A 27,820-nucleotide genomic window follows, 5' to 3' on the forward strand; every position below is an offset into this window, starting at 1 on the left:
GCTGCATTCAAGAGTTTCAAAGAGCTGGCTGAGGAGCTTGCTGGACTGTTAACGTTGATTTTCAATAAATCTTGAAACACAGAGAAAGTCCCAGAAGACTCGCAGAAAGCTACCGTTGTGCCAATAATTAAAAAGGGTAAACGGGATGATCCGGGTATTTACAGGTCTGTCAGCCTGACATCGATCCTGGGCAAGATAATGGAGTGGCTGATGCAGGGCTTGATTAATGAAGAATTAAAGGAGAGTAATATAAACAATGCCAATCTACACAGGTTTCTGGAAAATAGAAGCTGTCAAACTAACTTGATATCTTTTTTTATGAGATTACAAGTTTGACTGATAAGGTAACAGTGTTAGTGTAATATGCTTAGACTTCTGCAAGGCATTTGACTTAGTATCACATGACGTTGATTAAAATATTAAAAAAATATAAAATTAAAATGGCACACATGAAATGGATTAAAAGCTGGTTAACTAATAGGTGTCAATGTAATTATAAAAGATGGTAACTTACCTTTATTGTAACTGTTGTTGTTCTAGATGTGAATGCAGACATGTATTTCATTCAGGTGAGAGCACACCCAACACACCAAAGTTGGAGAATTTTTCCTAGCAGCACTCGTGCCCCATCCACCTCTGTTCCTTCACACCAAAATCCCAGGTTGGAGACTTCAATGCAGAGGGGTGGAGGTGGGTCGCACCCACATCTCAAAGGACAACAGTTAAAATATAAGCAGGTAACCGTCTTTTCAAGTTTGTACAGGAAAACACCCATAAACTTGTGAATATCCCCCACTCATCACAGGGATCCACCCCAGGTCTGGTTCCAGTCACTATCTTCACAAATGATTTGGACAATGGCACAGAGAGTATACTTAGACTCTGATCCCACAAGCAGTTCCAGCAGGAGAGTGGCTCAGAGTCTATTTAAATAGTGAGAGCCGAACTGCCTTCTCAAAGTTTGCATCCCTTCTCAGTGCCATGAGGATAGCATAATGCCTAGTGAAGGTATCCATGGAGTACCATATTGCAGCCCTGCAGATATCCACTACGGAGACATCACTAAGGAATGCATCCGGTGTTGCTTGAGCTCTTGTTGAATGAGCTCACAATGACTGCAGACCTATCAACCAAGTCACTCTAGAAGGTGTGGTAATGCAGGCAGTTATCCACCTGGGAATGATCTGAGCAGCGACTGGTTGTCCCTTCAACCACTCAGTGACAGACACAGAGTCAAGGTGATGAACGAAACGGCACAGTACTTTCTAACTAAGTTGCTAAGCATTAGCTGACATCTGCTCCTCTGCACTTGAATGTGCTTTGGGAAAAAATATAGGTAAGTAAATAACCTGATTGGACAAAAATGTTGGGTGTGGTCTTAAAGCCTCCTTGAAGACTTGAGTGTACAGAGAATCTGCCACTAATTCTTCTTATAGCCAAAAGGAAGGCCGTCTTTTGAGAGAGGAGAGCCTATGAATATGTTGCTATTGGCTTGAATGGCAGACCCATCAGTGCCCCATGACCATATTAAGGTCGCACGATGGTGCTGTTACCTTCACTAGTGGAAAATGACAGATAATCCCTTTGAATTTTGGGTTTGAGAATACTGATTTTCCATGAATGGGAAGATGGAAAGCTGAGATTGTCACCAAGTAAACCCTCAGGGAGCTCAGAGCGAGACCTGAAGATTTCAAATGCAGCAAATAATACAAAATGTCCTGAATCCATGCTAAGCGGTGTACTTCGCATTTGTCCTTATTGAATTTCATCCTATTTATTTCAGAACATTTCTCCAGTTTGTCCAGATCATTTTGAATTCTAATCCTGTCCTTCAAAGCGCTTGCAACCCCCGGCCCCAGCTTGGTATTAGCTGCAAACTTTATAAGTGTACTCTGTGCCATTATCCAAATCATTTATGAACAGAACTAGACCCATGACAGGTCCCTGGCTGAAGGATACCCACCAATTTATGGGTGTTTTCCTGTACAAACTCAGCCTGAATCTCTGAGGCCAATGCCAAGCCCCTGAGCAGGTCCTGATATGAACTGAAGTCTTCTAGTTCCAGAGAGGATGATTAGGGTATTGCTGCACCATCTGGTGATGAAGAGGAAGATGTAGTTGGGACCAACGGAATCCCTTGAGGAATGACAGCTAACTGACATAAAGGTTCAGGATGTTTCTTCACAGACGAAGCCCGCTAGTGATTCCAGCAGGGAGTGCACTGAAGACATAGATGGTCTCCCGCTAGGGTGAGCAGGTGACCGTGATTTTGCCGAATGAGGGAGTTCCCAGGGATTCTGTGGAGGTCACTGCGAGGACAGTGCATCCGCGCCCAGAAAGAACTAGGCCAGTGTCCCGTGTCTCTATTGCTGGAATGGTACCAATCCCAGCACCAACTATGATTCTCGCTGTGTCTCGACAACTTTCAAAAGCAAAATGGGGAAGGGGAGGGAGATGCCTCTGAGCTCAAATGTGAGGATCCCTCTAAATAGCTGATGGTGGCAGTGGGGCCACCAAACATCTAGCATTATCTTTGGCTCAACCCGACGGTGCCATCGGCACTGAGTGAACAGTCAATAGTACCTTGGATACTGGTACCAGCCTCGATCTCATACTCTGTTCCAATGCCTCTTTTGGGACTCAAAATGAAGCTGGTCCCAGGCCAGCGATGCAGGCTGCGTCGCAGTGAGCATCAGTAGTGAAGAGTCTCTGCATGTGCCCACAGTGCCAAGCAGGAAGTTGACAGCCACCCTGATCGAGGGTAAATCACGGTGCAGATGATGGTGTTGGCAACGACAGTAAGTTTGCTACCAAACCAGGAGGAGCTCAGGATGCTGAGAATGATGCCAGTGTAGTCGGCTGGTCCTGAATGAGCGGAGAGTCAGGGATAGACAGGTACAGCAAATCTGCTGTCGGGGTACAGACTGACAGTGCCACTGTCTCTGCCAAGGGTACTGGACTCAATGGGCACCCCTGAGGTGGTACCGGAGTCAATGGTATGGGTTCTCCCTGCTCAGTACTGGAAAGTGGGTTGATGGTCCTGCTCTAACCTGAGCACTGGGAGACTCTGGTGCTGGTCCGTACTTTTCTTAGGCAGAGATGGGTTTCCCCAACCTCTGGAATGGCCCTGCTCTGTTTTATGGGTTCTTTTTCTCAGGGACGCAGTCCCTGATCCTTTGGGGCAAGTAATCCGAGTTTGGTTGAGAAGTCCCATAACGTACAAGCTCCAGTGCTCTTTGAGGGGCTGGATTCTCCACAGCAGTCCTCAGGGCTAAGGAAGGCCTCAAAGCTTGAGATGGTGCTGCTTCAATCGTAAGTCTCTAACCGTTTGCATCCTCTTTTTAAAGGACTGACAAATAGAGCACCTTTCCTTAACGTGTCCTTCCCCATGACATCTAGTGTGGGGATACCCATCCCAGACGAAGGGCAATGTTTAAACTCCAGGGAGAAACTAGCCAATTACTACTATAGCTATCTAACTGCGGCTACTAACTATATTATCCCTATATACAAGAAAACCACAAAAAGCTGTGAAGACAAGCGTGGGGAAAAATTACATTAAGAGCTCCGGCACGGGCAGTGAGATGGAACTGAGGTGGGTCAGGGCAGCTCTGCCCTTATATAGATAAGGGAGGGGCATGAGCATACCCCATGGGTGCTGCTGGGCAAATTCCTCTGACTTTGGTGCACAGGGCGTACATACAACTGAATGGAATACAAGTTTGTAACCACTCAAAGAAGAAGCAGGGAATAATCATCAAGCAGGTTTGCTATCAGTGGATCCTGCAGATATCAGTTCTTGGCCCTACATTAATTAACATTTTTATCAACGACCTGAAAGAGAATGTAAAGTCATCACCGAAAGTTTGCAGATGACACAAAGACTGGGGAATGATAAATAATGAAGATAATAGATCGCTGATAAAAGCGATCTAGATTGCTTGGTATACTAGATGCAAACAAATAATATTCATTTGAATATGGCTATATGTAAATGTATACATCTCAGAGCAAAGAATGTAGATCATATTTACTGGATGGAGGACTCTATTCTGGAAAGCAGTGATTCCGAAAAAGATTTGGGAGTCATGGCGGATAATCAACCATGATAATGAGCTCCTAGTGAGCCACTGTGGCCAAAAGGGCTAATGGGAACCTCACATGCATAACCAGGGAAATCTCAAGTTGAAGAGAGGTTGTTTTACCTCTGTAATTTGGCACGGGTGTGACTGCTACTGGAATATTCTGTCCAGTTTTGGTGCCCACAATCCTAGAAGGATGTTGATAAATTAGAGCGGGATCACAGAAGAGCCCTGAGAATGACTGAAGGATTAAAACATCCCTTATAGCAATAGATTCAATGAGCTCAGTCTATTTTGCTTAACATAGAGAAGGTTATGCGGTGACTTGATTACAGTCTACAAATACCTACATGGGGAACAAATATTTGATAATGGGCTCGTCAGTCTAGAAAGGAAAGGTATAACACACAATCTAATGGCTGGAAATTGAAGCTAGATAAATTCAGATTAGAAATAAGGTGTAAATTTCCATCAATGAGGGTAATTAACCACTGGAACAATTTAGTGGCCATGGTGGATTCTCCATCACTGGGAATATAAAAATCAAGATTGGATGTTTTCTAAAAGACATCTTGTAAGAATTATTATTTTGGGGCAGGTCTCTGGCCTGTGTTATTCAGGAGGTCAGACTAGATGATCACAATGGTCCCTTCTGGCCTTGAAATCTATCAGTCTATGAATACTTTGTTATTTCTGAGTGCCCCATCACCAGAAACTGGAGACAAATTCAGGTTCTTCTCTGAATTCCCACAGAAACAATGAAGGACCCACAGTGAGCAGCGTGACTACTGGTTACAGGAATCAGTTACATAGGACTTGGCTGAATGAAGAGTAAGGGTGGATACAACAAGGAGCTACAAATGTGAAGGGTGCAGGGACTGAGCAGGGCCCTCAGTGGTTACAACTAAGGGCTAGTCTACACTTACCGTCCGGGTCGACGCGGTGAGTTCGACTTCTCGGAGTTCGAACTATCGCGTCTGATCTAGACGCGATAGTTCGAACTCCGGAAGCGCCGCGGTCGACTCCGGTACTCCACCACTGCAAACGGCGGTGGCGGAGTCAACCTTGGAGCCGCGGAGTTCGACCCCGCCGCGTCTGGATGGGTGAGTAGTTCGAATTAGGGTACTTCGAATTCAGCTACGCTATTCACGTAGCTGAATTTGCGTACCCTAGTTCGACCCCCCTTTTTAGTGTAGACCAGGCCTTAGAGCAACAAGATTAAGTTCAGCCAAAATTTGGGATGAGTATCAGGAAACATCCTGCAATAGTGAGGCGTTTGATTGTGGAAACAGCTTCACAGGGGTGTGGCGGCCAGAACCTGACAATGTAGCAATCCTGCCCTGCCTCCCAGAATTGGGGTAACACCCAATAGGTTTTTGCTAGTTACCAGTTTATTTGCATCTAAATACACCAACCCACTTCAGATCCCAAATCCTTAAGCCTGACCACAGAAGCCCTAACAGGTCCAATCGAGCCAGTCCTCAGGGCCAGGCCAGAGCTGCTAACCAGCTTGTTTATTTACATCCCTAGACATGCAACTGACAACATTAAAGGATATTTGGTTCCTCCTTTCCTCAGCTAACAGGAGGATGTTTCCTCTGCAGGAAAACCTCTGAAGCTATCCATGAAGCTGCACTGGCTTCATGTTAAACCAGTGCCAAAGGCTGTGTGGATACTCATTTTAGTTTAGTGTAAGTGTATTAGAAACAGGTTTAAGCTTAACCAAAATAAGCTACTCACAACAAAATACGAATATTCACATAGGGGTTGCACCAGTTTAACTAAACCAGTGCAAATTTGTTGTAGACAAGACCTAAGACACGGGGAGGATGGCAGCTTTAGGGGGTTAGCAACACCAATCGCAGGAGAAGCACAGCACTCTGAGCTCAAGCCTCAGCGTGTCCAAAACCAGCTCTATTCCCCTTCAAAACAAGGCAGCCGGAGAGTGGGCTCGCCCCACCTGCTGAGACCAGCTGAATGTTGTGGCAGGTGCTAGTGTCATGCAGGTTCCAAATGGACCCAGTTTAGGGATGGCTAAGATAAAGGGAAGGTGGGTAGTGGGGTAGAAAAAGAGCCAACCTGAGAGCAGTGACAGATTAACCCTTCTGCCCATCTCACCTAGCTGCATAGGGTATCACAGACCCACAAAGTTAAGGATGGAAAAGGCCTGCGAGCCCTCGGACCCACTCGAGGCAGGAAACGTATCCTAGGGAACAGTCCTGCCCGGGCTCTAGCAGGGGTTTTCTGTCCATTCCCTGTGATTTCAGCAGAGCCATGCTGCTGGAATGGGAGGAAGGGGAAGAGACACGGGAGTTCCCAGCAAGGCAATCTCCCCAGTGGGAGGCAGGCAGACATGCCCTGCCCTTGCTACATTACAGCTGCCTGGGACACTGGCTCGGCTCTCACCAGTGCACCATTTCAGTTACAAATAATTTAAAAAAATATCAACTTTCATACAGATTGTCACAAATACAAACAATGGGCCAAGTGCCCTGGGCAGCAACAGGCCGCCTGGCACCAGGATGCTATTCCACCTGTCTCTGCACCTGGGCTTCAAGGCCACCAGGGCCCCCTCCCTCCTGCACTATGGCCCCACAAAGGGCCAGCCCTGGGACACTAACAGCAAATCTCCTGAAGGCCAGAAATCCCCAAGCGCCTCTTCATTTTAATTAATAGCTCTGCACTAGGCAATTAAACGGAGGTGCCTGCACGCTGGTTGGCACCCCAGCAGAGAGCCACTCAGAACTGCCTGAAGTATGAAACAGCTCTGGAGTTTAGCAGCTCTATGTCCACTGGGCTTGAGGCCTGGGCTGCTTGGAGGGGATTTGTGCAAAAAAGCCAGATGGCTGTGGTGTTAATAAAGGAGTACCAGCGCAAGCCCCTCACCTCAGGGACCTCCTGGAGAAAGGCAGGGAGAAAGCACCAGCTGTTTAACTCCCATTGGCCGGAGCATCTTTTGTGTTAGCAAAGAGTCAAACAGATCTATGGGTCTGTAGAAATAACTAACCCCATGGGGCTCTGGTGCCTCCCAAGGGAGAGTGAGGAGTCCGTGGCCCTTGAGGGAGGTGTGTCATCCCTCCTGTGGGGGGCAGAGATCTAACTAGGCTCCACAAGGGAGCAGTAAGAAACAGACCCAATTCACATCAGATCCAGTGAGTTCCTCTACCCAGAGCTCCCCTGGCCCCTCCCTCTCTGCTGGTGCAGCTATTTCAACACAGTTTGGTCAGTGGCTATTTGGTAACACTCACTAGTTTGCAGGCCACAGGGAAGGAGGCAAGAGTTGTTCTAGAACAACACAACTGCAGTTCTCACGGAGTCAGAGTGGGAAGTCACCCCTGCACTGCCCTAGCTGATGCATTTCTGTAACCACTCAGGGGCTTGTCTACACACAAGGGGTGTAGCACTTTAGCTGTATTGGTGTGTTAAAGCAGGGCAGCCCTCCCAGGGCGGGTGCTGTAGTACATGGGACAGTCCTGTACTGGAAGGGAAATAAGCTATAGTGGTATAAGGCACCTTGATACTGGTCAGACTGTGTCCACACTAGGGGTTGTACTGGTAGAATGATATTAGAGCCCTCATCAACCCAGTTCTACCGGCACAAAGTCTGTGCGAAGGCCAGACCTTACTTGTCTCACCAGTACTGCGTCCAGTTTTGGTCCCCCCACTACAGAAGGGATGTGGACAAATTGGAGAGAGTCCAGTGGAGGGCAATGATTAGGGGGCTGGTGCACATGACTTATGAGAAGAGGCTGAGGGAACTGGTGTTATTTAGTCTGCAGAAGAGAAGAGTGTGTGTGTGGGGGGGGATTTGATAGCAGCCTTCAACTACCTGAAAGGGGGTTCCAAAGAGGATGGAGCTCAGCTGTTCTCAGTGGTAGCAGATGACAGAACAAGGAGCTAATGGTCTCAAGTTGCAGTGGGGTAGGTCTAGGTTGGATATTAGGAAACACTATTTCACTAGGAGGGTGGTGAAGCACTGGAATGGGTTCCCTAGGGAGGTGGTGGAATCTCCATCCTTAGAGGTTTTTAAGGCCCGGCTTGACAAAGCCCTGGCTGGGATGATTTAGTTGGGGACTGGTCCTGCTTTGAGCCTGAGATTGGACTAAATGACCTCCTGAGGTCTCTTCCAACCCTAATATTCTATGATTCTAAACTATTCACATCCCCTCAGGGATCAAGCTGGAGTTTGGCTCCCAAGAGAAATCATAATGGGCAGAGGTGGAGACCCCAGAGGGCGTTGGGCAGGGCCTCCTGTAAGCTGACTGCTCTGGGTGGAAGCAGTGTACGCAGCTCCCTGGTTAAGGCAGAGTAGAGCTTTGCATGTAAAGCAAAAACCGAGCCTGAATGAAGGCCAGCATGGCCTCCACAGACCACCAGGACGTACAAAGGACAGAAAGAACTTGCGGAGGTAGGCGGGATGCATAAAGCTCCCCAGGTGGCCAGAACTCTCTGACATTGTAGGAGGCCATATTCGAAAGCTGGTATGTTAGGGAGAAGGATCATTACATGCTGCTGTTTATTAGTAGAGGCTCATGAATACCCCAAAGAACTCTTCTTTCAAAATGGCTGCTGGCTCCCGTTGCTCTCCTTGACAGCGAGAATAAGGCTGAGTTCTTTTTTCGAAATAGTCACCATTTCCCATTAGTTCCACTGAGAATGAAGCCAAGTCATTCAGAGGGAAAGAGCAGAGGCCACCTTGGGTACAGCTCGACTTCCCTTCCTTTGGAAACAAGACGGTGACCATCTTGTTCTTCGGGATACCCACTGGCCTCTGTTGAAGGAGACACTTGCCGTGAGAACTGTTACCCCTAACACTGCACTCCACGTATACTGACGAAGGAGTGTCTGAGCTGTGTGCACACGGGGCATGTGAGGAACAGCCAGGCTGTGCATGTGTACAGGGGAAGATGGAGGCCAGGAGCACGGGGAACTGGTCAGGGAGCTCTGGCTGCTCCAGAGTGGGGTGACTGAAGTGTACAGGTTAATATGGACATAAATAAAAAGTTAAAATAAAAAAAACTGATTTGAAGTTGACCCTTCCTATCTTCAGATCATTAGAAATATCCCACAGGAACCTGCTCCTTGGGTTTCTTTTCTTGTTTATCATTCACGTATGAAATTTTAATAACTTTAAAGTACAAGGAAATTCAAAGACAAAAATCCACATTCTACTGAAGTTAAGGCTGGGTATATAGCAATAACTTATGTAACTACATTCCAGAATGTTGCACCTATCTCCAAACCAAGAATTACTAACCCAGGAAGCTGAGAGTCAAGGTTGAATGTAAAAGCAACCCAAACATGTTTAGAAATGGATCTATTTCATTTTTAACCCCTCATGGCCTTCCTACAAGGCAGAAGTAAGGTTGCTTGGGCGCCTTAACTGGGCGTTTCCATTTCTTAGTGCATGTGGATTACTTTTACATTCAACTAGAAGTCTGAAGTCCTAGAAGTTCCTGTTAGCAGCATTTGGGTGGGGATAATCACTGATGCGTACTAAGCACCTTCACTATCCTACAGGAAAGGCAGAGCTTCCTCTAACCAGCGCCAACCCCACTAGGCAGCCACTAGGGTCCCTCCTCTGCAGATGGAACATACCCAGGAATCAGCGATGGACAGCACAGAAATCCCTACCACAGGCAGAAGTGGTGGGAGAGGAGACACCAGGCTGAATCTCTCCCCTACGATCATTTATTAATGGCATGTAATAAACATTCCCCCCACACCCCCCCCACACACACACCCTGCACACCCAGTGACCAGTTGAAGTGCCAGCTTCCCCTCCCAAAACAAGGGGTCTGTGAAGCCCTGGGAGCCAATGGCAGGCTGGGAAAAGAGGGCTGGGGAGCTCTCTGAGAGGAAGTGCTTTGAAGTGGCTCATGAAGGGCCAGCTGCTGGCACAGCATGAGAGAGAGCAGCCCACTCCGGAGGCAGCGTGTGGAGACTCCCTGATGCGCTGGCCCTTTCGGGCAGCCTTGGCACTCACAGAGAGATGGCGTGTGAGTAGCCAGACAGCAACAGGGAAAGCAAAGCAAAGAAACCAAACAACAGAACTCAGGGAAATCTCTGGAAGGAAAGAGAATTCTTGTCAAACCTCCAAGCTGTGCCGCACTGCGCCAGGCCCTGGACACCAAGAGGAATGCACAGAGAAGAGAACAGGAGGACACGGGACCCCAGGACATGACAACCCCTCCCAGGGCAAGGACTCAATAGCCCAAAGGCCCAGCCACACGAAGGGCTCCAGAGCCTGGGCAGGCCACACAACTCCTTGAGAGCCACTGGGTTGGACCCTGCCATGTGTGCGTGTGTGTGGGCAGAGTGGCAGTCCATCCCCATGGGGGCTTCTCCTCTCCCCACATGTAGCCTTTCAGAAGAGCTTGGCTGCCCCTTTGGGGGAGAAGTGGGACCCTTGTGCTGGATAGGCAAGTTCTGGCCCTTGCCTCACCACCCCAGTGCACTGCACACAGATGCATGCAACAGGACCGAGGAGGTACTCAAGGCCACTGGGGCAGAGCTGGGTCTGTGCTGCTGGTGTGCATAGAAAGCTGCTTTCTGGGGAAAACCCAAGTATGATTCTAGAGCACATTTCCCGTCTTCTCCCACAATCCTGTCTGTCTCCAGCAGCTGCTCTCCTCCCCGCACACCGGGGTCTGTGACAGTGATGCAGAATCATGCTTTCTCAGGCAAGCCCGTTCCCAGAGAGGACTGTGATGTCACAGATTTTGGTATCAGGTGGGGACTGCATACACGACTCCAAAGAAAAGATCCTGCTTTGTCCCTGCCTCAGGGCTGGAGACTCCAAGGCGGGGCTGTGGAACATAGGCTAGAAGCAGAATGGTTTCTGAACTGGAGCTGAGTCACAGCTTTCCAGGAGGCAGCCATGTGTGCAGGGATTCCTGGGGCAGTAAAGAACTGCTTATGAAAGGGGCTACGGAGCAGGTTTCCATGTGTGCCAGATAACCCAGGAGTAGGGTCTTCAGGGGCCAGCATGAAGGGAAAGGAGAGGCGTGTGTGTGTGCGAGTGCAGAGGTGGCATGCCTGACTGAGGGAGCAACATGGGGCTGGAGGAACAATTCTACAGCAAGCAGAATTTACATATTTGTATAGGGAGACATAGGAAATTAATGCAGCTGGAGGGCGGAGCTTTCACACACATGGTCCCAGGTCCCACAGCAATCAGAACTCTACCAGGCCTGTTCACAATGGTGCTGTGCACACCCATTTACACAAACATGCCCACGTGTGGTGTACATTTCAGTGGGACCTTTGACTGGGTTGACCCTACCTCAGGGAGACCAAATGAAAGGTGTTTCTCCTGCCTTTGCTGCCATAAGATGAATGAATGGGATGCTTTGCATGTAAATGTTAAAGAAGGTGAGAGTACTTCTTCCCCGACAGCAGCACTCCCAGGCCTTGGGAGCTGGGATCTGCTGGAGGATTTGGGTGAATGGGGTGTGCAGTCCATATTTCCCTATCACCCATACACCCGCAATGGGAGCCGGCTGCACTGGCTCCAGCATGCAAAAGCAGCTGTTCTGAAAGGCTTGGAAACGCACCTGGGTCCTGCCCTGATTCAAACCCAGAGCCGCCCACTGAGGAGCCCAGTCTGGCCCTGGAAAGGGAGCAGCATGTAGCAGGAGCATCCTGAAGGTTCCTCTGAGCAGAGGATGGATGGACGGACAGACAGACAGTATTGCAGGCTGCATGGAGGGCCCACCGTCTCAGTCACATGGCACGAGAGGAAGGCTGAAGAAATATGCCGCAGGCCCGGAGAGAATGGACAGGTGCCCCCTCACACTCTCTCTCTCTCTCTCTCTCTCTCTCTGTCCTCTCTCTGTGCCTCTCTGTCAGGTCCGGCTTGCTACATACCTCCTTTCCTACATATTTTCTTGTTGGGCTTTCGGGCGCATTCCTTGGAAATCCGTTTTACTGTAAAATGAATAAAAGACTACAAAATAACAGGAGGCTCCACCGGCTGGAGTGGGCATGCAATTACAACCACACTGCCCACCCTCCCGCCACCCCCTCTTGGGACCGCGGGACGTGGGGAGGGGAGCATCGCTGTGGGAGGAAAACTCTGGGGCCAGGTGTACTGGGATGAAAGGAAGTTATGGTGCTGTCCTCTGCAGCCTGGAACCCCCAAAGGAAGAGAAGCAGAGCTGCTGGGGCTCCAGAGCAGCTGTCTTCCCAGAAAACTGCTCAGGGCATGGCAGGTTCCCCCTCCAGTTCTCTTCCATCGTAGGCTCTTGTGTTATCGAGAGATTCTTGCAGCTGGCACAGCCCATGGGATCCCACAACTCCCCCTTGTGGTGAGGCTGCCATGGGCCTGAGGAAAGGGTGCTGCCTCCTTGGCACTGCTACTTACAATTCAGATGGAATCCCCTATAGAAGAAAAAGATTAGAGAGAGAAGAGGCACCCTGAGGCACTCAGCCTCACCACAAGGGGCTGGGTCCACAGTGCTCCAGCTCCCACCCAACTCCACGCACTCAGCCCCTGGCTGGTCCGGGGAAGCACATATGCTAGCTGCATTGTACTGTGCATGCTGACATCTCCCCTGAGCCCCAGCAGAGCATGGCACCAGGGAGAGGAGCCAGCCCCGCTCTCCTTGGTCCCTTCCCAGTCAAGAATGGCTGGTGACCCTATCCCAGCAAGAGAGAGAGTGTTCCTCCCAGCCAGCAGCAGCAACCCACGCCCCAGAACTAGCGCAAGAACCTGGGGGTGGGGAGGGTGGGGAAGGAAGACAAACCCAAACCAAACTCAAGACAGAACCTGGCACTCGGCACCTCGGGAACCCAAACCAGCTCGTCGCTCTGTGGACCTGTGGTCAGAGAGTCCCTTTCAGTTTTGGCAACACAAAAGAGGAACCCGTGACAATACCATGGAGGGGGAGGGAGGGGAGAAGAGAGCGAGAGAGAGAGCGAGAGGGAACACAGCTGGAGGGCACAGGGCAAGCAGAGTGGCCAGAAGAAGCTTTTCCACAGACAGCATGCTGCAGGTTCCACAAGCACATGCTTCAAACACAACATCCAGGTGAGACCAACCAGAGCTGAGAAGGAGCAGAATAACTCTGGGACCCCCCGCCCACCCTGCTGGCACCCTGGACGGACTCACCATCCTCGGTGGGAATGTAAATGTTGAGGTACAGACAGTCCTCATTGGGATCCTGAATGTATGTGGCAACTATATCCAGATTGGAGGTGAACCAGATGGGCAGCATGATCTCCGGGACCGCACTGTGGATGTTCTGAGGGCAGACCGGTGAGAAGTGGGTAGCATTCCTTATTCCAGACCAGGAGGAGGGTGGCTCAGGGGGCATGAACCTCTTCTCCCCAGTGGGAGGGGCTGCATAAGGCACCCCCAGGTATTGATCCACAGGACCCAGAATCTCACTAGGCAGCGGAACCCGGACCCCTCGTAACTTCCCATAGTGCGTGTTGACAGTCGGGGAGTAGACCTGGCCATCCATCTGTACAATGGCCAAGCTTAGAACCCAGAGCACGAGGCAAAGGTCCCGGCCTGCAGCTAACTCAGGCACTTGGAGAACAGGGGACAAGGACGGGTTTCTCTGAAGTATCAGCCACATTGTCTGTGATGAGCAGCACCACCATCCAAGCCTCAAGCACGTTCCTGGGGGCTCAGAGGGACTCCATCACAGCAGGCCTGCTGCTCTCTGTTACGCAGAGCCAGACACCAAGGGAGGACAGAAACTGGAACACAAACCCAGAAATGAACTGCAAACGGTGAGCTGGAGAGCTTTGGGAGTGTTCCTCTTCAGAGCCTCCAGCCTGCCTGCTGCTGTTTGCCTTCAGAGAGAGCAGCCCTGATGAGATTGATGGCTCTGTGGAGAGAGGGGGAGAGGAATTAACAGTCACGGACTCTCTCACTGGAGAGAATGGCAGCTCCACCTGACAAAGAAAATCTGCAGCACAAAGGGACGTTGGAACCCACCGGCATGTCCCCGGCCCACTGATTCCACAACCTGGCAGAGGTGGGGCAGAGATTTTAATACCTCACCAGAATGCTCCTCACCTCCAGCCTTAGAGAGAGAGAAGAGCCCCTGGATAATCTACTGCTGCCGCCTCCCAGTTACCAGTCAGCCCTATAGCTTGGTCATGGTAAGTGGTGCCAGCTGCAGAGGAGGACAGGCGATTTCTGGAGATGTGGGGGAAAAGGGGACCAGAGGCCTTGTAGAGGTGGGGCGTTCAGACTCCAGAGCAGGAGGTATGTGTGTGTCAACTGCAGAAGCATGGATCAAGCACCCAGGCTTGAGACACCCAGAGCAGACAGGTGATGCTAAGGAAAAGGGGATTCAACCACAAACTGGGGAAGCAGCTTGCACACCAACTACTAGCCTTAGGGCTGGGGCAAGTTCACAGAGAGACAGCCCATGCGAAAGGTATCCCAGGGCTGTAGGGGAAGCACACCACCAGAGAGGAAAGACAAACCATCTCTTCTCCTCTCCTCGGAGTCCAGGTCTGAGGAGCACACTAGCAAGAACATGACTGGAGCAAGAGGCTGGCAGACTTCAGGAATAGTCAACAGGCTGAGAGAGCACCTAGTGCTTTGAAATTAGGACGGGGAATCAGGACTGCTTGGTTCCATCCTCAGCTCTGTTCCCCATTCCCTGCACAACCTGGAGAAAGTGACTTGCTTTCCCTTCCCGGAGAGAACAATACAGAGCCAGGTGCCCCTGAGAGCAGGTTGAACCCTGAGATGAAGTGCATGACCATTGACCAAACTAAGCCAAAGCCCCATGGTGCTTTGCAGCCAGGCCAAAGGCGAAATAGAAAAACTGCTTGAAAAGTTTGTTACATACATTGCTGAATGTTGCAGGGCAATTACCAGATAAGGATTGGAACTTTATAGAAGTTTGTGAAGCTGACTCGTCAACAGATATATTGGGAAACCAGCTCTCTCAGACAGAATTAACCAGGAATGTAAATTGCTTTATTGCTAACTACCAGAAAACAGATGTTGTCAGCTCTCACAAGCAAAATGGTATTGATCAAAGCATGGGAAAAAAATGGTTACTCACCTTCTCGTAACTGTTGTTCTTTGAGATGTATTGTTCATGTCCATTCCAAATCAGGTGTGTGCACGTGCACAGCAGCCAGAAAAATTTTCCCCGAACAATATCTGTTGGGTTGGCCTAGGCACCCCCTGGAGTGGCGCCATGATGGCGCACAATATAGGGCCCTACCAACCCGCCACCCCCTCAGTTCCTTCTTGCTGGCTACTCTGAAAGAGGTGTAGGTGGGTGGGTATTGGAATGGACATGAACAAAACATCTTGAAGAACAACAGTTACGAGAAGGTGAGAAGCCGGTTTTTTTTCTTCAAGTGCTTGTTCGTGTCAATTCCAATCAGGTGACTCCCAAGCCTAAATTCAGGAGGCGGGGTTGGAGTTCAGGTGTCCACTGACTGGAGCACTGCTCTACCAAACATTGCATCGGCTCTGGCCTGCTGGGTAATTGCATAGCGCAGTGAAAGTATGTACTGAGGACCACGTCGCCGCTCTGCATATTTCCCGGGTCAGGACTTGCGCCAGGAACGGTGCTGAAGAAACTTGCGCCCTAGCGGAGTGCGCTGAGAGCGGAGGGGCAGGCACCTCTGCCAGGTTATAGCATTCATGGATGCAGGACATGATCCACGAGGAAATTCATTGACAGGAGACTGGAAGACCCTTCATCCTGTCTGCCACTGCCGCAAACAGTTCAATGGACTTCCTAAACCATTTCATTCTTTCAATGTAGAAGGCCAGCACTCTGTGGACATCCAGTGAGTGGAACCTCTGCTCACTGCCACTTGAGTGAGGCTTAGGATAGAACACTGGGAGGAAGATGTCCTGGTTGATGTGAAACTGGGAGACAACCTTCGAGAGGAAAGCTGGATATGGCCTGAGCTGAACCTTGTCCTTATAGAACACGGTGTAACGGGGCTCTGATGTTAGGGCCTTGAGCTCAGACACCCTCCTGGCTGAGGTTATCACTACCAGAAATGCCACCTTGTATGACAGATAGAGTAGGGAACACGTCACCAGCGGTTCAAAGGGCAGACCCATCAATTTGGAAAGGACCAGATTGAGGTCCCAGGTTGGGGCCGGTTGTCAGACGTGAGGATATAGCCTGTCAAGACCTTTCAAGAAACGGCTGACCATAAGGTTGGCAAACACCGACAGGCCCTCTGAGCCTGAATGCAAGGCAGAGATGGCGGCCAAATGAACCCTTATTGACGATATGGACAGTCCCTGCTGCTTGAGATGGAGAAGGTAATCCAGTATGAGTGGTATAGAGGCGAGCATCGGGGATGAGTGATGCTGCGCCAACCAGAATGATAATCTCTTTCACTTGGCAAGGTAGGTAGCCCTGCTGGAGGGTTTCCTACTGTCAAGGAGGACTTGTCTAACCGGGTCCAAGCAGGAGAGCTCTGTGGGGTTCAGCCATGGAGCTTCCACGCCGTGAGGTGCAACGACTCGAGGTTCGAGTGTTGGAGACAGCTGGGATCCTGAGTTAGTAAAGCCGGGAAGAGCGGCAAGGTAACTGGGGCTTCCACGGACATCTCCAGGAGGGATGTGTACCAGTGTTGGCAGGGCCAGGCTGGAGCTATCAATTTCACTGAAGCCTCTTCCCTCCATATCTTGAGGAGCACCTTGTGAACAAGACGGATGGGTGGGAATGTGTAGCGAAGAGGGCCTCCCCCTGGGAGGAGGAACATGTCTGCGATGGAGCCCAGGCTGTGGTTCAGGAAGGAGCAAAACTGTTGGCACTTCCTGTTATGTCGCGAACAGGTTCATCTGGGGAAAGCCCCACCGCTGGAAGATGGAGTTTGCGACGTCTGGGTGTAGGGAACACTTGTGGCCGTGAAAGGACCTGCTGAGATGGTCCACAAACTCGTTCTGTACTCCAGGGTGGTGTGATGTTTGCAGGTGTATTGAATGAGCTACACAAAGTCCCACAGCGTGAGGGCTTCCAGGCACAGGGGAGAGAAGCGTGCATCCCCGTTTGTTAATATAGAACATCGCCATGGCGTTATCTGTCATGACTGATACACATCTCCCTGTCAAGTGCCATGCCAGACGCACCACTCTCAGCTCTCTGAGACTGATATGGAGAGCGAATTCCACCTGAGAACAGAAGCCTTGTGTCCTGAGGTCCCCCAGATGTGCTTCCCAGCCCAGAGCTGACAAATCTATCACTAGTGAGAGGGGTGGCTGAAGATGGGTGAAGGGGATCCCTGCACACACTACCTGCGGGTCAAGCCATCACTGGAGGGAGTTTGGGACCGGGTGAATCAGAGTCACAACCCTGTCCAAACTGTCTCGAGCCAGCCAATACACCGAGGCTAGCCACGATTGCACCACACAGGTACAAGAGGCCATATGTCCTAGAAGCTTCAGGCAATTCCTTGGTGGTGGGAAACTGCCTGAGACTTTGAATGATGTCGCTCTGGGCTAGAAACCTCGCTTCTGGGAGGTATGCCCTGGCCTGTGTCGAGTCCAGTACTGCCCCTATGAACTCGGTCTGCTGAACAGGGGACAGAGTCGATTTCCCCACGATCAGGATAAGGCCCAGTTCGTCGAACGTCATTCTTAAGAAGTCGACTTGTGCCTCCACTTGAGCCCTGGAGCGGCCTTTGATCAGCCAGTCGTTGAGGTATGGGAACACCTGGCGCCTGGGTAGGAATGCGGCCACGACTGCCATGCACTTGGTATACACACGAGGGGCACTGCTGACAGGCCGAACGGGAGGACTGTGAACTGGTAGTGATTGTTGCTCACCACAAGCCTGAAGTACACTCTGTGGGATGGTGTAATTGCTATATGAAAGTACGCGTCCTTCAAGTCGAGGGCTGCATACCAGTCCCCTGAATCCAAGGAAGGGATATGGAGGCCAAAGAGACCATGAGGAACTTCAGTTTCCTCATGAACATGTTGAGCTCTCGCAGGTCTAGGATGGGCCTGAGGCCGCCTTTGGCTTTCGGTATTAGGAAATACTGGGAATAGAAGCCCTTGCCCTTCAGCTCCTGAGGAACTTCTTCCACTGCCTGAGTGAGAGAAGCGAGTGCACCTCCTGTATGAGTTGCTCGTGAGAAGGGTCCCTGAAGAGGGATGGGGAAGGGGGGGTGGACGGGCAGAGAACTGGAGGAAGTATCCTTTTTCTACCGTGCAGAGCACCCAGCGGTCTGATGTGATACGGGCCCACACAGGGTAGAGAGAGGATAGTTGGGACGAGAAGATAAGGCGGGTTGGATCCAGTCCAAGTTCTGGTGCGCTGTCCTCGTTCGCCCCTTCAAAAGTCCTGCTTCTAGCTGGATAAAGGTTTGGACGGGCCACAGCCCTGGCCTGAGGATTGGTGCAGCCTCTTCCTACCGCTCCTGTTTCTCTTTCGTGAGCCATCCTGCCGGTTCTGCAGTTGGTAGAACCGCAGAGGAGGTTGTGGCCTAAAATGCCTCCACTGCATGGCAGGGGTGTGGAGGCCCAGCAATTTGAGGGTGGCTCTTGAGTCTTTTAGGCTATGTAGCCTTTTATCCATCTGATCGGAACATAGAGACCCCTCAAAGGGGAGATCCAGAATGGTTTGCTGGACCTCGTATGGCAGACCTGATACCTGGAGCCCCTTCCCAAGGCAATCCCAGTAGACATCACCCATAAGAACGGCCATACTGGGTCAGACCAAAGGTCCATCTAGCCCAGTATCCTGTCTACCAACAGTGGCCAATGCCAGGTGCCCTAGAGGGAGTGAACAAAACAGGTAATGATCAAGTGCTCTCTCTCCTGCCATCCATCTCCACCCTCTGACAAACAGAGGCTAGGGACACCATTCCTTACCCATCCTGGCTAATAGCCATTAATGGACTTAACCTCCATGAATTTATCCAGTTCTCTTTTAAACCCTGGTATAGTCCTAGCCTTCACAACCTCCTCAGGCAAGGAGTTCCACAAGTTGACTGTGTGCTGTGTGAAGAAGGACTTCCTTTTATTTGTTTTAAACCTGCTGCCCATTAATTTAATTTGGTGGCCCCTAATTCTTATATTATGGGAACAAGTAAATAACTTTTCCTTATCCACTTTCTCCACATCACTCATAATTTTATATACCTCTATCATATCCCCCCTTAGTCTCCTCTTTTCCAAGCTGAAAAGTCCTAGCCTCTTTAATCTCTCCTCCTATGGGACCCTCTCCAAACCCCTAATCATTTTAGTTGCCCTTCTCTGAACCTTTTCTAGTGCCAGTAGATCTTTTTTGAGATGAGGCGACCACATCTGTACGCAGTATTCAAGATGTGGGCGCGCCATTGATTTATATAAGGGCAATAAAATATTCTCTGTCTTATTCTCTCTCTCCTTTTTAATGATTCCTAACATCCTGTTTGCTTTTTTGACCGCCTCTGCACACCCGAGTGGCCGCACCAGCCCCGTCCAGAGCGGCCTGCAACGAAGCTCGGGAAATGAGCTTGCCCTCCTCCACGAGGGCCGAGAATTCAGCATGGGAGTCCTGCAGCAGCAGCTCTGCAAACTTTGCCATTGCCCTGCATGTACTGTAGCAGTACCTGCTGACAATGGCCTGCTGATTAGAAATGCAGCTGCAAGCCGCCAGTGGAGTAGACCTTTCTCCCCAAAAGGTCGAGTCGTTTCCCCTCCCAATTCTTTGGGGAGGGGCCTTGGTAGTCCTGGCGCTTGTGCTGGTTAGCAGCATCCATGACCAAGGAATCTGGTGAAGGATGGGTATACAAGTGCTCATAGCCCCTGGACAGCACAAAATAGCGTCTTTCATTGTGCTTAGCTGTAGGGGACAATGAAGCCAGGGTCTGCCACAAGGTTTTTGTGGTGTCGGCAATGGTCTTTATGAGCAGTAGGGCAATACGTGCCGGTCCGGAGTGGCTGAGGATATCGACCACTGGATCTGCGTCCTCCATTACCTCCTCCGCCTGAATGCCCAGGCCCTGGGCAACCCTCCTCAGCAATTGCTGTAGGTCTCTGTTGTCTTCCAGGGCTGGGGCTACCGAAGTGCCACCAGCGCTTCATCTGGACAGGAGGAAGAGATCCCCGCAAGGAGTGGTTGCTCTCCTCCCTCCATGCCCAAGGGGTCCTGCAGTCCTTGGGGATCCTGGGCTGCAGCTGACGCAAATGGTGCCATGGCCCTCGGTGCCGGAGCTGTATACATTGGTGCTGAAGCTGGAACCGATGGTGTTGGGGCTGTCGGTGCCGAGGACGTCGGCACTGATACCACTGGGTTGGCATAGCCGACGCCGGTACCACAGGGGTTGGGATGGTGGCAACAGGGAGCGATGGAACTACTCCCGATCCTGCCGATGCTGGAGGCAGTACAAAAGTGGCTGAGGCCGCCACCGCCCTGAAATTCGACCCTTCACTCCACCCTTGGCAAAAGGCCCAGGGAATCCAAAAGGGCCACTGTGCAGGGGGCTGCCGCTGCACAGGCCACGGTGCCAGGTAAGGGTTCCGGTCTCATGATGATCTGGACTGTCTACTTCTGCTCCTATGAGATCAATAGGAGTCTGACTCTGAGGTCTCCGAAAAGGAGGACCATGGAGGAGCAGCACAAAATAGCGTCTTTCAGGGCCCAACGAGGCTGCTGACCCTGTTCTGGAGCAGGGAAACAGTGCACCGGGGATGGAGATCGCCATCATTGCAGGCTTCCCTCTTGACAGTGCTGGGGGAGCGACCAGTGCTGGCGACTTCTCCCGTCTAGGTGGGGAGAACGGTGCTGTGAGCTGGAGCAGATCCCGTGCTGCCTCAAATGCCTCCGGGGTCGACAGGAGGCAAAGTTGTCAGCTCAGCCTCGGCGAGCGAGAAGGGTCCAGACTCGACCGCCCTTCAACTGGGGCAGGAGTTGACGTGACCATCTCTTGCAGGGAGGCTGAACTAGTGTGGACTGGCTCGGGTCTCACAATGGCCATCTCCTTGGGTCTAGCTGGCAGGGAATGACCCCTCTCTGGCCTCCTCTTCTTCTGCCAATAATCCTTGTCTTTACTCAGCACTCATCCCTGTGCCAACGGTGCTGGGGCACTGTGTACCAAGGAGGTAGTACTCAGCGCCGGGCCCGCCAACCCAGAATCGGGCTGGGCCGGAGTGCCGCTTCCATTAGTAGGATCTTCAGGCGCTAATCTCTCTCTTTCAGTGTACTGGGGCGAAACCCCCTGCAGATCCTACAGCGATCATTATGATGGCTCTCCCCCAAACACTTCAAACACGAAGTGTGAGGATCGCTTCTGGGCATACACTTGCTGGGGACCTCGCAGGCTTTGACGCCAGGAGACTGCACTCAAGGGGAAACCCCTCCAAAGGAAACTTAAGAACTAAGTAAAGTACCTACTAACTACTTAACACTAACTACAGAACTAATGAGAACGATATACAGACTGCCAAATGCGCTTGTCACAACAAGAGCAAGGGGAAGTGCCAGTTGTCACTGGCAGTAAGAAGGAACTGAGGGGGTGTGGTGGGTCAGTAGGGCCCTATATTGAGCGCCATGATGGTGCCACTCCAGGGGGCGCCCGGACCGACCCAACAGATACTACTAGGGGAAAAATCTTCCAGTGCACGCACACACCTGATTGGAATTGACATGAACAAGCACTCGAAGAAGAATTGTTTGCTGTTATTACTGCAAGTGTGATTGAAAAGGAGGTGTTATGTCACCAAAATAAGAAAGTAGCTAATAGTAAATAAGTAAAGTACATTATGTTTAAAATGCTTTATATTCATGCTGAATTGCATAACTCTAAAACTGTACTATAATTAGATGCTGTAACCTTTGTATAACTCTTACTCTGTATTCTATAGGAAAGTACAACAAGGTTTGCAAAATACACAAGCCCTCATGTATTCATGCTATGGCTGGCAACTACAGATCCTCTGTCTTACAAAATATGTATGGAGACAGATAAGACAAAGCTTGTAAGGTTTATGGTTTTAGCCAATATCAGATACAATATTAATACACACAATATCAATATTATGTATAACATCATGTATGTTTTGTACAACTATGATTTTTATTCATATTAAGTTCTTCCCAAAACGCTTTTCACATATGTTAAGCTGTTTAATCAAGGGTAGCTGTGTAGTGTTATAATTTCAGAGCTAGGTACAGAGCCATTCCAGAGGGACAGGACAAGACAAACTGTTTTATTGATGCTTAGCTAACATGCCCTGTGTCCCAAACTATAGCTGGTGCAGAATGCCTCTAACGTTTTGCTAACTTCTGGAATGCTATGCTCAAAACAAGATAAGAAACTAGTTGCAATCTGTGTTTACATGCAGGGTCTATTTAGGCCTAGCAAAATGTCTTCAAAAACATGTCAAAGGAGATAGATAAGAATAATATGTTAGGTTCAAAGTGCTGCACAGAAACACTCATCTGTTGCAAACAACCCCAATATATACAGAAGTAAAGTGAAGCTCAGATTTTGAGGCAGTAGACTGACCAGCTGCGCTGCTGCCTCCCAGACAGGCTGGTAACATACTGACCTTCCCTTTTGTATTATATTGTATTAATCTTTGACTAATGAAGTTGATTTAGCTTAACTACTTGACATCTCTCATTACTGAGTTAATCGAACCTGTAACATGACAGAATAGCCAACTGCCATGGAGAGCACCTGCCTGCACAAGCAGCACAAACACAAAGGAATGCCTCGCAGGGCTGGACAGAGACAGCCTCCACTGGACAACAAGAAGAAAAGCCCAATGGTCCGGGCACCAGCCTAAGATTTGGGAGACCTGGGTTCAAACCTCTGCTCCATCACAAACTCCCTGTGTAACTTTGGGCAAGTCCCTTAGTCTCTCTGGGACCCAACCCATGCACTGAGGAGTGTGTGAGGATAAATGCATTAAGGATTATGAGACATCTAGATACTACTGTGAGGGGATGCCCTCAGCCCCGCTTCCCCCACAGAACCCACCCCAGGAGTCCCTGCCCAATGACCTCTCCTCACTCCGTTTCACATAGCAGCCATGAATCACAAAAGCCTTCTGCCTTAGTGAGAGTCATTCATGTGTTGGGCGAGGGCTGCCCCCAACACTCGTGTCTCCTCCCCTCCCCTCCAGATACTGTCCATGGGGCATACAGGGAGTGGGAAATGGAAGGAGCCCCCAGGGAAGCAATGGTACCCACAGCTGTCCTCTGCTCTGTGGCAGAGCATACACATAGTCACTGTGCATCCACTCTCCCCTGCCAGGATGCCTCACTGCCAGCCCTGGGTCTCCTAGAACAGTCACCTATACCTCTCTGAGTCAGCCCGGTTGTCTTCCCCCACCTCGCTATTTGGCCCCTTCATTACTATCCCCACCCCCCAGCCACACTCCAGGCAACCCCAGACCACCCCTTCCCTCCCCACTGCTGGATGGGTCCTAGCCCAGCTCCCAGTCCCCTGGGCTGGAGGACTCTCACCAGGGTCCCCGTCCCCCCAGTGACAGCACTATGGATCAGGCATTAAAGCGGAGAAGCAGCTGAGCGGTCTCAGTGCAACCAGGTCAGTGTGACAGGCTCACACTTTTTTGTTGCCAGTCAAGCAAGGAGAAACGGCAAGGGCCCACACGCAGGGAACCCCGGCATCATGTGCCTGCCTGCCAACCCCAGCAGGGGAGAGTCCCTGCCTGGGAAGGGAAGCTGGCAGGAAGCTGCTTTAGATGGGGACCTGCGGATGTGTCAGCCAGCAGAGTTCTTGTGCCAGGAAGCCCTTGCTGGAGGCTGTTTGGATTTGCAATGCTCTGCCATTCCCCTCCCCCAGTCTGGGAGCTACTCTGCATGCTGCATTTGTTTCTTATGTAACTGGCGGTCCCTTCCCTCCCTCTCCTTCAATGCTGCTGCCTCCTGCAGGGACGTGGCAGAGGAAGGCGGTGGAGGCTGCCGACTCACTGCAAAGACCCCATCAGACAGTGCCAGGGAAGGAGAATAAAAGCAGCATGGCCTGCAGCCCAGCCCAGCTCAGCTCCCCCTCTTCCGATGGCAATTTCACAGAGGAGTCCCCTGCCCTCAGGGGATCACTGGCCTGGCAGGGCTCGCACTGGGAGCCAGGTGCAGTAGGGACCTGGCTGAGCAGTACTGCCCTTACCCAGGAACAGAGGCTGGGTAGCGGCAGGACCCTTACCTTTGTGCCTCTGTAGCACCCCGGCAAATCTTCCCAGAGAGCATGGAGGGCTGGCACAGAGGTGCCTTGGAGTTATTGGAGCATAAAATAAAAGCCTTTTGCAGGCTGGCTGGAAATGGTTCACTTGTGGACTCCACAGACCAGAGAGCACCTCTGTAGAGAAGGAAAATCCAGAGAGAAAAATACATACAGGGTATCTGAACGTTGCACTACACATGTGCAGCTAATTCACTGCTGGTCATTAAGGAATGGGCTCCCGCTGTGTCTGGCCTTTCCAAGCCAGGGTAGCACAGCATGTGCTGAGAAATCAGCTCAGAACCTCCATAAAAGGAGATGTTTGGCCTAGAAAGAAGGGGTTACTCACCTGTAACTGGGGGTTCTTCAAGATGTGTGGTCCCTATTTGTATTCCACACGTGGGTGTGCATGAGCGCCATGCGCTAGAGTCCAGAAGCTGTACCTATACTTGTGCTCCCCACCTCACTTGCTCCAAGCCCACATCCAGCACTCCTGATTCCCCACTGCACCCAATGGACCACAGAACCCTCCTCATCCACCCGCCAACAGAGCGCAATACAGATTCCCTGGCACAAGCTACATGAAGATGAAGTTAAGGCTGACTATGCATCAGAAAGGGAAGATAAAATAAATTACTAGGAAGTTGCTGTTCTTTCAAAACTAAGTTTTATAAATCTAGGAAATACGCAGTTAATTTAAAAACAATCTAAACACATGAAAGGCTGGAAATGCAGAGTTGGGGAACCCAAACAAACTTAACTCTGCCCAGTCACAGACCCTAATTTTCCCTATAGCTAAAACTCTCCAAAATCTGGTACCTGGGCTACATTTTTGTTGTTAAGGGTTAATGGTACACTTCTCCCCCGCCCCCCCCCCCAGTTATTCTTCAAAACAAAGTTTCTCCTTCAGCAAAAACCTTAACTCTGACCTGCAGGGACACTATTCAGAACAGAGGAGATGCAAAATATCTGCAGTCATTTTAACAATCAATTTAGTCTAATTTGGGACCTCAAACACTAACACATCTTAATCCGAATTGTTTTTTGTGGTGTCAGTGCAGGGCAAAATTATACACGCAAGCCAAACTTTCTATATAGTTACAAGTAGTTTAAGTCTTGTGTACAGATTGTATTTCAGTAAAACAGAGTGTAATTAAGGCAAGGTATTAATGATTATTGTATCTAGCTTTTATGATTATATAGACTACAGCAATAGTTAATACCTGGTGACTTCAGAGATAAAAGCCAACCATCACCCTTCCTCTACAGCTAATTTTCATGCAACAGTCCCATTGGTTGTAATGACTAAGTCTGCGATTTTGTCATGGAGATTGCAGAAGTCACGGAATCCGTGACTTCCAAAGACCTCTGTGACTTCAGCCCTGGTGACTGGTAGCTGCAGGGTCCTGCTGCCTCCTGCAGCGGCAGGGAGCTGTGAGGTATCCCCGCTGCCTGAGGCAGCGGGTCCCCAAGCTCCCAGCTGCTATGGGCAGTGGGGGTACCCCGCAGCTCCCAGCCGCCATGGCGGGGGGGGGGGGGTTACCTGCAGCTCCTGGCTGCTGTGCAGGACAGGGGATCACTGCAGCTCCCTGCCAGCTTCCCGGCCACCGCCTGCAGCAGGGGCAGGGGGACCCCAACAGCCCCACACTGCCACCACTGCAGGGGGAGCAGGGGGACCCCAATAGCCCCCTGCCACCACGGGGGGAAGGAGGATCCCAACAGCTTCCCACTGCCATGGCAGGGGGATCCCTGCATCTCCCCTGCTGCCGTGTGGGGGGGCCCCATGGGGTCTGGGGGACCCTGGAGCTCCAAGCCCCTATGGGTGGTGAGGGCCCAGAGCTCTCAACCACCCCACAGCTGCTCAGTCCCTTCCCATTTTATCATGGATATTTTTAGTAAAAGTCAGGGACAGGTCATGGGGCTTCTGTGAATTCTTTATTGCCCATGACCTGTCTGTGACTTTTACTACAAATATCCATGACAAAATCTTAACCTTAGTGACAACTCAATGGCATGAGAGAGACTCAACCCATGTCAAGAGTTCTCACTGTGGATTACTGGGTCCAAATGTCATTTCTCTTTAAAGGTTTCTTGGCCACATGCTGGCTTGAGAATCACTGCTCCAAAGGCTATTCCCAGCACCACAGCCTCAGCTCCACTACACAGCACTGCCAGGGGAACCGTTAAGCACAGAGAAATTTTACATGAGGACTGGGCTCCCCACACACCCCTCATGTAGTCTCACTAACACAGTCCTCTAAACCAATGGCCCAATTTCAAGTTAATAGCCACATCTACCAGTGCACTTTGCATCATCAGAGCAGCACAGATAAGTGAAACCCTGTAAATGCAGCCTAACTCTCCAGGGCATTCTGGCTGCTGCTGGCTGCTGAGGTACCAAGGAATCTGCCCTTAGAAGTTAAAATTTAAAGCAAAGCCAAAGTAAGTTTGCTACTACATATCTTTCATATGATTTCATTAGTAATATCATATTGCAGCATTCCATTTGGGTTTCTTGTTTCGCACTCATGTACGACGTTAACTGAATCTTAACATGACATTAGCTTCGTCTTAACATGGTTCTTTTGTCTTGGAATTTCCTTGGTTTTTTAAAATTGTTAAAGTTGAGAGCACATAATCAGTAATTTAAGGGTTAAAAAAACCAACAAAAACAACATTACAGGGACATTGTAATTTTCCCAAAAACCAATCACTACAAAACCCAGGAAATTCAGAGTTAGAGTTAAGCTTAAAAGACACCCAAGCATATTCAGGTATGGAAATGCACATTCAAGGCATCCAGACCACCCTAATGCTGTCTTGTAGGGACACCATGCAATAACAAAGCAATTATTATAAAGGCATTTTGGGGTTTGTGTTCCCAGCTTATATTAAACTGATTTTTAAAGACATATTCGTGTCTCTTACAGGGTAGAGTTGAGGTTGCTTGAGCGCCTAAACTGTGCTTTCCCAAACCTCAATGTGTTTGGATTGCTTTTAAATGTAACCCTCACTCTGGATTGCCTGGGCTTGTAACGTTTGGTTGGGGACCACTAAACTCAGGTACAGACTTTAAGGCCAAAAGGGACAATCATGATCATGTAGTCTGACCTCCTGCACATTGCAGGCCACAGAATCTCACCCACTCTCCTCTGTCATAGACCCCTAACCTCCGGCTGAGTTACTGACATCCTCAAATAATTATTTAAAGATTTCAAGTTACAGAGAATCCAGCATTTACTCTAATTTAAATCTGCAAACCTCTAATTTAATTAGAAGGCAGCCTAATCCCCCAGGGTCTCTGCCAATCTGACCTGAGGGAAAATTCGTTCCAGACCCCAAATACAGCGAAGAGTTGGACCCTGAGCATGTAGGCAAGACCCAACAGCCAGACATCTGGGAAAGAATTCTCTGTAGTAACTCAGAGGCATCTGTGACACTGTGCCCCAAAGCAACACCCTGGTACCCCCATCTTTACCATGGTGATATAATTATGATGTGTTTTGTACAAAGTATGCATTGTAAGGTATCGTTTTAAAAGTCTTGATCTGTTGAATATTAATATCCTGTTGGATTGTATGTGCTATCACTGTATGGGACGTTATGAAGTT

The 27,820-nt window shown here is 50.1% G+C and overlaps 1 protein-coding gene across 10 annotated transcripts in view; it reads right to left on the minus strand.

The window, feature by feature from the left end:
* The window catches only part of NLGN3 (neuroligin 3), a 93,470-nt gene that overhangs the window by 36,801 nt on the left and 28,849 nt on the right, over positions 1 to 27,820 (minus strand). For 5 of the 10 annotated variants that reach the window (XM_045029564.1, XM_045029562.1, XM_045029563.1 and 2 more), the window contains 2 exons: positions 13,195 to 13,921; positions 11,952 to 12,011 (listed from right to left, as the gene is read on the minus strand). In XM_045029564.1, coding sequence (XP_044885499.1) covers positions 11,952 to 12,011; positions 13,195 to 13,666 — 532 coding nt within the window. In that variant the 5' untranslated portion in view covers positions 13,667 to 13,921. Of the gene's footprint in view, positions 1 to 11,951; positions 12,031 to 13,194; positions 13,922 to 24,194; positions 24,272 to 25,432; positions 25,453 to 27,820 lie in introns of those variants that run through there. The other 5 variants (XM_045029567.1, XM_045029569.1, XM_045029566.1 and 2 more) reach the window with 4 other exon arrangements.

Source organism: Mauremys mutica, chromosome 9 (genome assembly GCF_020497125.1).
Source record: "Mauremys mutica isolate MM-2020 ecotype Southern chromosome 9, ASM2049712v1, whole genome shotgun sequence".
Taxonomy (NCBI): domain Eukaryota; kingdom Metazoa; phylum Chordata; order Testudines; family Geoemydidae; genus Mauremys; species Mauremys mutica.